The sequence below is a fragment of the Lemur catta genome, chromosome 10, assembly GCF_020740605.2.
Source record: "Lemur catta isolate mLemCat1 chromosome 10, mLemCat1.pri, whole genome shotgun sequence".
In the NCBI taxonomy this organism is placed as follows: Eukaryota; Metazoa; Chordata; class Mammalia; order Primates; family Lemuridae; genus Lemur; species Lemur catta.
In genome coordinates, this window is record NC_059137.1 from 64,686,680 (window position 1) to 64,696,179 (window position 9,500).

Consider the following 9,500-nt stretch of genomic DNA (forward strand, 5'->3'; position numbering starts at 1 on the left):
TATGGCTGGAGTGTGGTAGCTGGCAGGGCCACTCTGGGATCTGCTGTTACCAACAGGTTCACTTACGACACCATGAGCCTACAGAAAAATGGCGAGCAGCACTATGCGTAATGTTGTGGCTCTTGCCAGGACAGTACTGCCACCTCCCCAGGAGGTGTTTGAAAATATTTGTGTATATGTGCCAGGGAGAAGCATTTAGTGGGAGGGGACCACAGATGATACGTATCCTGCCAGGTGTCAGCCAGACCCCTAGAATAAAAAGTTGTTTCGCCTCAGCCAGGATCCTTGAATTTATTAAATGTCCTTGAAAATGGGTAGGCAGCCATTATTAAAATGAGATCATTTATCAAATCTTACTAATCCAAGTGCAGCACATGCCCACAGTGTTTGCGGACAAAGTGTTGCATGACATGATAGGCTGAAGGGCTTGACGTGACAGCAAGGCTTTCTGAACAGGAAGCCTCAGACGGATGTGCAGTCCCGTGGCAGCGCATCAGGCTGAGTTGGCTGCTCTAAACACGACAGGGCTAATGATCTGGGGACTTTTGATGGGCCACCTGTGGGTCAGTGTAAGGCGTGGAATTTACTTTGATGGCCAATTCATCAGCCATGGCAGGTGTGGGGAATTTAAAAAGCACCTGCAGGAACTGGTGGGGCCGTAACGGGGTGACTCCATTCCATTGCTGGATCACGCACTGGATGTTCTCAAAGCATGTGGACACTGACATCCCAGACACCTGCGTCGAGGAGATTTCCATTCCTGAGAAACTGTGTGCCTTTGGCAATGATGTAACCACCTGTAAATCAGTCTTTGGCCCTCCAACAGTTACAAACAGCAAGAGATTATCGGAGGCAGCAGAGTTTAGCAGAATGCCTGTTCCACTCTAACCTGCTGGAGTCCTTATCAGTAGAAATAGCTCATGCCGTTGACAGCACACTTGGTATGAGAGTCAGCCTAGGTTGTCATGGAACTTTGTGGAACACAGTGAAGATGTGAATTATAAATCCTTGTCATTATCATCTTTCCATGTCTGTTAGCACCTACTATGTACCCTGCGATGTAGGTGAGCCAGAGCAATGCCTCACCAAAGACAATACATTTAAGGAGAATCTTGAAGGATGGATAGGAGTGTCAGTAAAAGCGCTGGTGAGTTTTTTTATGGAGGGGTTGAAAATGAACACAGTACATCTCACATGCAGAAGATGAAGCATCATTTATTCTATAATTGACCTTGTCATCCTCATCTTCTGGGATGGTGGTAGTGCTTATTTAAATTTGCTGCTCAAAGGGACATTATGAGTTGACAATACTGGAGAGCCATCAACCCTGGGAATTCCCATCCTCATTGACACGTGAACTTATGATTCACATGTGAGAGGAGAAAATGAGCAAAGGCTGTCTGTAGTGGGTATTTTCCTCTCTCCACTTTCCCATATTCTAAGTGCCCTCCCCACCATTTATGGAATTATGGTTTCCAGTCCATCACCATTACTTTTATCATAAAGAGAAGGAAAAAGATATGTAATATCTATTTCCCCTGAGTGAATCCTCCAGGGATGACTAATGTATTATTATTATCAACCACAAAAGGACACTTTGACTTGTGCAGGGAATTTCACTGCTGAACGTCTCAAATGGAGGGTTTGTTTTGGGTTACACCTATGTCCTTGATGCTTGATTCAGAGTGCATATGTTAGAAAATATCTTTATGTGCTTATTAGTATCTTTTTTCAAAGACGCTCCTTAATCTGAATCAACATTTGGTGTTCAGTAATGTTTGGGTTTGCAGAAAGATGAGCTTATCTTGACACTGTTGGTTTCACATGATGAAGAATACATTGACTTAAGGTTTTCTATTGATTTTTTTCTGATACAAAAAAATGGCAAAAGAGAAAGTTTAAGTACAAAATTTATTACAGTAAAGAGATTAAAACCATTTCTTATGTAAACCAAAATTAACATTTGTTTTACCTGACTACCTTTAATAGTAGTTGGAAAAACTATCTATTACTAATACAAACTCTGGAAGAAAGCCTAATGATATTGCTTGTTCAGATCAGTGAATGTGCTCAGACCACCGGGGAAAATTTCAGGGTAACTGTCTTAGGAGAGGGATGGAAAGAGATGACAAGAAAGGGATGATATATTGCATTAGTAATTAAATGATCACTTCCTACCTGGACAACTGTGAGTGGACTTCATATCCACTCACATCCTTGATGTCAAGGATTCAAATCACAGATTCCCAAATTCATGCTTTGTGGATCAGCATTTCCTTTCACATGGCTTCTTGTGTATTTGTCAGAATATACTTAATCTGCACACTCAGCAATGATGGGGAAGAGGAGGCCAAGGAGGGGGCCCCATCCCATTTTTTTCACCCCCTTCCCCCTTGAAGCCACATCCATCCCTGCGACTGTCCAAAGCCCTTCCTGTGTCCATTCATCAAGGGCCTGTCATCCGTTAGGAATCATACTTACCATCTGTATAATGATCAGTTGAAGAGAAACTATACCATGAAGTGAGGGCCCAGCTCCTAGCAGAAAACATGGAGGGCTTATTTACACTTTAAACAATTAAATGCTAAAGCAACCACCTCTGTTGCTCCAAGGGTTTTAAGATATTACAGCAACTTTGGGGCTCCATTTTCTGTTAGAGCTCATTTTCTGAAAAGAAAGAGAAATCCACATTGCTTCCTGGAAGGAGGGAAGTGAGACAGGGCTAGCTTAGCATAAAAATATGAAATAAATAGGTCCTCCCAGGTCTCTCTAGGGACCCTTCTTCACCCTCCTGGGAGGCACTGCATGTTATTTTATTGGACAAGTTTTTTAACTTCTCAAAGTCTCAGTTTTATGCATCTGTAAAATGGGAATAATCATAGCACCTCTCTTCTTAAAGATTGAATGTGCATGAGGGCTAAAGAACACGAATGAAAAGTTCACAGCACAGAGCCTCCATATATTAACAAAAGGCATTCCATAACTGTTCGATGTTAACCCCAGCACAAATGCCTCACTTGACAGGAGGAAACTGAGGCCCAGAGCGAGGAAGATTCTTGTCCAAGTGCAGAAGCAGCAGGCTGCATCTCTTTCCACCACCCTGCCACCTGACTTGTCTTCTTGTATTAAACATATTAATACAACAAAATATAACAAAGCTAAGGAGGAATCACTGGGTTTTAAAATAAATGTCCCGAGTCTAAAAGTCAAGATCTGTATCTTGAGACATAAAGAATTTCCTGTTAATGAAGAAAGTACATCATTATAGTCTCCTGTCTTTCAAATTCTAGAGATTTACAGGGACAGTCCTTGAATTACATATAAATATTTTTAAAACTTTACAAGATTTATATCAAATTGTACATTAATGCCATCTAAGGCTAGTACAAATTCTTTTCCCCTCTGAATTCTGTGTATTATGAATTATGTGTTCTATCTATTCAATGTGCATCTGTAAGACATCATATCTGTTCCTATGAGAACCTCTCTTAAAAAATAGCTCATTTAACATCTTGTGTTTGAACCATTTTGAGAGTGAATATTATAATCACTTTGCTTTCACATAGAAAAAAATACACATAATTAAAATAAAATAATACAAAAAATAACATTGATGAGTTCCAAGGGCATATCTTCCACGATGTGAAGTACTGTGTCACTCTGGTAGTGCGGTCAGAAGGGGCAACTATAAAACCAGCTAAAGAATTGCTGAGCAACCTACATAGGAAACAACAAACTGTCTCTGTGACTATTAGGTAACGCAGTGCACGAAGGCACGTGGCTGTCCTGGCAAGCAGCATCTATTCCTCCCTGTCTGGGGCAATAGGAAGGGAGTTGAACGAGAGCAGAAAGGCTCTCACAGCAGTCCTGATGCTTGGCTGGGTTGGGATTAGCCGGAGTCCCCTGAAATGTCTGCTTGGAGTGGCCACACCCTCCAGGGCCCCCACCCTGGCCTTGCGTGGCTGAGCAAGTCTGTGGAATTGTGCGGCTGTCACACACAGCAGCCCCTCCACGAGCTCTTCTGCAGGGTCCCTGATGTGGCTTTTCCTCCCACAGTCCCTTGCCTGCCTTTGTGATTAGCAGCCGGTTCCCATGGGGTGCGCCACGAGTGCTGGAGAGCTCTCCGGGCTTCGGCACTCTCGGCTTTGCCTCTCAGCATCCTCTGATGTCACTGCAGCTGCCAGGTTAGCTGTGGACTCTGCGTAGGATGGCGGGGCCTCTGGCTGGGCTTCATTTTCATCCTGGAATTCCAGGCCCGTCTCTGTATATGGAGGGGGAGGAATGTCAGAGGCCTCTCCTTCTGCAGGGCAGGTCTGTTTCTCTGCACCAAGACTCTCTTCATAAGCTGGAGGATAAAAGTCTGGCCTAGGGGACAAAACATCACACACACACACGCATTAGCCAAAGAGGCACATGGCTGCCTCTCTCAACTCACATTGTGAGAAGTTAAACTGCTAAGAAACAGTGATTTTTGAAACAGATGTACTTCTCCCCTGGCATCATCAGTTTTTTAAAATGTGCTGATCTTCCAGAAGAACCTCTTTATCAACCATACAATGTGTGCCTCCAGTTCCATTTTTTCCAGCAGGTTATTCCAAGCTGTACCTTCTCCCTTGCTCATTCATTCATGGAAATAGGGCCATTCAGTGTGAGATTCCTAGCAGAGGTAGCGGACTTCTCCCTCCCCAGTCTTTAGTCCACTCACATCCTCGTTCCCAGCCCCACACAGTGTCTTCTACTCTATTGCACTCACTAGCTTGGATCCTCACAGCCAATAAAATAATGAAGGAAAACCAACTGTGTGCAGATCCCTGAACTATACCAGATGCTTCTCTTTTTCCTAACACTCCTTCAAGTTTCAGCAGCTAGTTTTAAAGAAAACATGAATGTACTCACTTCTCAAACTATTTCAACAGACAACTTTATGCAGATTTCAGCTGCAGCTCTTTCTGTGCCAACAGGCCAACGGTAAAGGGGCCATTCAGGCCAGGGTTGATGCACTCATTGGTAATCTTGCCCAATGTTGCTAATTGCTAAACCCTCCCGGCTCCTCCATCATGAATGGGATGGGGGCTGGGATGGAAGGGGAGGAAGAGAGATGGGTGAGCTTGGTTGAGTTGTGTATTTATAGAGCAAGTCCTTCAGCGTGTTTATGGTGTGTAACCACAACAGAACAGGGACTGCCATTTGTAGCCACAGCCCCACTCCAAATGTTGCCAGGCCCAAAGCCAAATAGCTGCAGGAGCTATCTACTGTACGGCATAAATCTCAGCCTTCACCCAGAACAGCCAAGGCTGAGTCACGGGGCACATGTGTAAAGGCATTTTACACAGATAGGTGAGCTGTTCCCTGGAGTGATTTGAGAGGATCTGTGATGACTGCCACCTGTCCCCAAATCCCAACACCTCTCCCATTGCCATGTACATTCCCAATGCCCTGAATTCCACCACTCCAGACTCATTCGCTTTGATACCTCACCCTGGGGACCCCTTTTGAATGCAAGGGCTCCTGAAAAATAGAACTTCCCAGTCTGACTTACTAGCCATTCCAAGTGGGCTGAACAATTAATTAGAGGCAGTAAAATTGGAGTGTTATGATGTCCGTAATTTACTTTCAAATATTTTAACCCAGACAATATAATATTATGCATGTGTTAGTAAATGTAAGCTACTTCCTAAAGGCAATCAGTTACATTTATCAGGAATTCACACTCTAGAGCTAGTCATCTAATGACTATGCAAAACCCAAAAAGCATCTCTCTAGAAACATCCTCTACAATCACTTCATTTATCTTAATTTCTCCTGAAATTCAGAAAACTTGCTGGTTAGTATAATAAACACTGTAAATGAGTTTTGGTTGTTGTAATTAGTATCTTATTGATTAGCATAAAAAGATGTCAAAAATGAACCATCATGGGTAAGATTGCTTGTATTCAAGACACATGGAGTAACTAAAATATTTTAGATAATCCCTTACCCTTGCATGAAGAGGGAAATAGAATTTATAGACTCCTGCAGCCTGTGTCTTAAAAACATTACCTGAGGTTTTATCCCTAAATGATCCTGTGTTTGGCCAAGAATTAGGAGGTTCCTGGTTGCCTGAATCAGACCCTAAGCTTAACTGAATCTTTTTTTTTTCTTGTGGTAAAATATATATAACATAAAATTTACTGATTTTAAGTACACAGTTCAGTGGCATTAAGTACACTCATATTGTTGTTCAACCATTGTCAGAACTTTTCCATCATCCCAAACTGAAACTCTCTACTCATTACGCGGTAACTCCCCAATCTCTCCTCCCCTAACCCCAGTACCCATGTTCCTACGTGCTGTGTCCATGAATTTGAATACTCTAGATACTCATGTAAGTGGAATTATACAATATTTTCCCTTTATGACTGGCTTATTTCACTTAGCATAATGTTTTCAAGGTTCATCCAAGTTGTAGCATGTGTCAGGATTTCATTCCTTTTTAAGGCTGACTGATATTCCGCTGTATGTATACATCACATTTTGTTTATCCATGCATCCACTAATGGACATTTGGGTTGTTTCTACCTTTTGACTATTATCAATAATATTGCTATGGACATTGGTGAATGAGCATCTGTTTGAGTCCCCGAATTCAATTCTTTCATGTGTATACTCAGAATTAGATATAGAATATAGAATTGCTGGATCAAATGGTAATTCTATATTTAATATTTAGATGAACCTCCATTCTGTTTTCCACAGAGGTTGCACCATTTTACATTCCCACCAGCAATGCACAGGGTTCCAGCTTCTTGACATCCTCACCAAAGCTTGCTGTCTTGTTTTGTTTTTTGATAATAGCTATCCTAATGTGTGAGGTGGTAAGGTTAACTGAATCTTAGCTTTAGAATGTTGTCACCTTGCCTTGAATGAATCTTTTTTTTTTTTAAGACAGAGTCTCGCTTTGTTGCCCGGGCTAGAGTGAGTGCCATGGCGTTAGCCTTGCTCACAGCAACCTCAAACTCCTGGGCTTAAGCAATCCTACTGCCTCAGCCTCCCGAGTAGCTGGGACTACAGGCATGTGCCACCATGCCCGGCTAATTTTTTTTCTATACATATTTTAGTTGGCCAGATAATTTCTTTCTATTTTTAGTAGAGACGGGGTCTCGCTCTTGCTGGTCTCGAACTTCTGACCTCGAGCGATCCACCCACCTCGGCCTCCCAGAGTGCTAGGATTACAGGCGTGAGCTACCACGCCCAGCCTGAATGAATCTTTTTATCATAACACCTAAAAAGACAGTAAGCTAGGAGTTCCCTGAGCTCACAAAGTTTACAGGTCTGATTTTATGCCTCCTTGCTCACTTGTATGGCAGAATTTGGTCTGGGATTTGCTTTCCTTATAACTGGGTAGCCAGGTTATGGGGAGTAAATAACCATCACCTGCCTCTAACTAATGACAGTTTCCATGCTATAACAAAAGAACCTAAGAGTTCTTAAATTGGCTTAAGTGGGTTTTCACTGGGGTAGGGGGAGTGGTGGCGTTGGTGGTAGTGTTTCTCTAAGCTAAATTCCCCCTACGTCATGGTTTTCTCCAAAGATGGCACCACTCTTCCTAATGACTAACCCCAGATAAATTCCCCAACAATAAAGCTTCATACAGCTCATGGGACATGTAAGTTGCTGCACAGTAGGATTAGAAATTATTCCACTTTTACACCACTCAACCCATCTCAGCCCTTCTCAGTCCCCCTGGCTGTCATACATACCTGTCCACCGTGGCCAGGGACAGGGCCCCCTGAGCAAGGTGTTGTCTGAGCGCATGGCTGAACACCCTTTTGCTTTCACTCGCCTGGCAGTAGGTGCTCCAGAAAATTCCACTCAGAAGGATCACAAACCCCAGAGATAGAAGCACATAGGCCACGATGAGGCTGCCCCGACAGTTCCATACGGAGACAGAGGAAAGGAAGGCAGCCCCCAGGCAGACCATCAGGAAGCCCAGCAGGAGGGTGAGAACACAGAGAATTAGGCCAGTTCTGTTCTGCATCCCTGCTCCTTGGGAACCCAGCCCCCTGACCCTGCCACTCTGCTCCAGGAGAATGAGCTCATTAGCTAGCTTGCAGCTTTATACGCTCTGGGACCAACTGGCCTTTGGACAATTAAATGAACCAGGCACTTAGAAGCTATTCATTAACCATTGAAAGTAACTGTAACATCCTTGGCGGATTAACCTAAAAACATAGTGTTGTGTATCGCAGGAAGGAGTGGCTCTTTGGAGCTGGGTATGACACTTGGCTGTTCCCAGTTGTTTGAGCATATGTCCCTCATCCTTTGATTAACCACCCTGGTCTCTTAATCCCCACAGAGGGTAATTCCCTACTAAAAACTAGAGGAATTAGCATTCCTTGAAGAACTATCTTCTCTGTGGTTTGGCAAGGAATCCTTTCCTGATTCCTTCTTTCTTTCTCTGTACTAAAAAGGCATTTCTTCAAGGTTCTTAACATGTTTGTCTTGACTCCCTCAACGAATCTCTCCTTAGTGTCCCCACACTACGAAATTGGAAAAATCCCAAGACAAAAGTTCAGAACGTGAACTCCCTGATTCCTGCTCTGTTGACAAGATGATGAGCTTCGGCAGGAGGGGAAGGAGAGTGCTGGAGAGAAGGATGGTATAACAGGCAGAGCCCTGGGAGTTTGGGGGGATTTCTGGGCTCTGAAAATCCTATAATCTTTTGCCTCTTATAACATACATATTAACTGAAACTTGTTTTAGTAGACGCTGCTATAAAATATTCCCTGTGCACGCCCCCACAACTTTGCTCTTCGTAGCATTGCTTCTGTTTTCTGTCTGGAATTTGCTTCCTTCATCTTGACTGTCTTTGGTTGGAGACACCTTATTCCAGATCTGGTTTATGCCCTCATCCCTCCCTTTTTTTATGATTTGTCATATTGCTGCCAAAATTCTCCTTCCCAGAGGAACTCTTGGTGATGTTTGCCCAGAGCAGTGACCTTCAGTTCCTCTTTGCTACTTCTCTCCCCCACTACTTCATTACCAGCATTTTCCATTTACTTTCCCAATGGGAAGAGCAGTGCATTGCCCTAGTAGTTCCACGTAGCCCCTTTAGCCTCATACCAACATCTCCTTAGCTCTACCTTCGTGTTGGGGCTGGGAGAGAGAGGAAGACACTGTGGATCAAAAGTGATGTGAGGCACTTCCCCATTGCACCCCCTCACCCCTACCTTTATTAGCTTCAATTCCAGCCCTGAACTACTTCCATCTTCTAGTCTGGATACTATCCTTGTAATCTTAAAATGAGTCTTTCTCCCTCTTTCCCCAGTTGGCCTTGAGGTAGGCAGATTCCTAAGATGCTCCCCAATGACCCCTGCCTCCTGGTGTCCATGTCATTGTGTAAGTAATCCCCTCCCCTTAAGTGTGGGTTGGACCTAGTTACTTGATTCTAACAAGTAAAATATGGTAAAGGTGATGGGAAGTCACTTCCATGATTAGGTTACAAAAGATTGTGACTTTCG

At 43.5% G+C, this 9,500-nt stretch overlaps 1 protein-coding gene across 1 annotated transcript; it reads right to left on the reverse strand.

The window, feature by feature from the left end:
- Window positions 1-1,892: 1,892 nt before the first annotated feature.
- Window positions 1,893-8,069, reverse strand: TMEM252 (transmembrane protein 252). The gene is made up of 2 exons (XM_045562399.1): window positions 7,740-8,069; window positions 1,893-4,365 (listed from the first exon to the last, which is right to left on the reverse strand). The coding sequence occupies exons 1-2, from the start codon at window positions 8,015-8,017 to the stop codon at window positions 4,077-4,079; spliced, it is 567 nt and encodes a 188-aa protein (XP_045418355.1). The 5' UTR covers window positions 8,018-8,069; the 3' UTR covers window positions 1,893-4,076.
- Between the last annotated feature and the right edge of the window lie 1,431 nt (window positions 8,070-9,500).

Excerpts from the sequence above, each read along its gene's own strand:
- TMEM252 (XM_045562399.1), bottom strand. The coding sequence starts at position 8,017 with ATGCAGAACAGAACTGGCCTAATTCTCTGTGTTCTCACCCTCCTGCTG. Across the intron at positions 4,366-7,739 it reads TCCCTGGCCACGGTGGACAG|GCCAGACTTTTATCCTCCAG; the intron begins GTATGTATGACA and ends TTTGTCCCCTAG.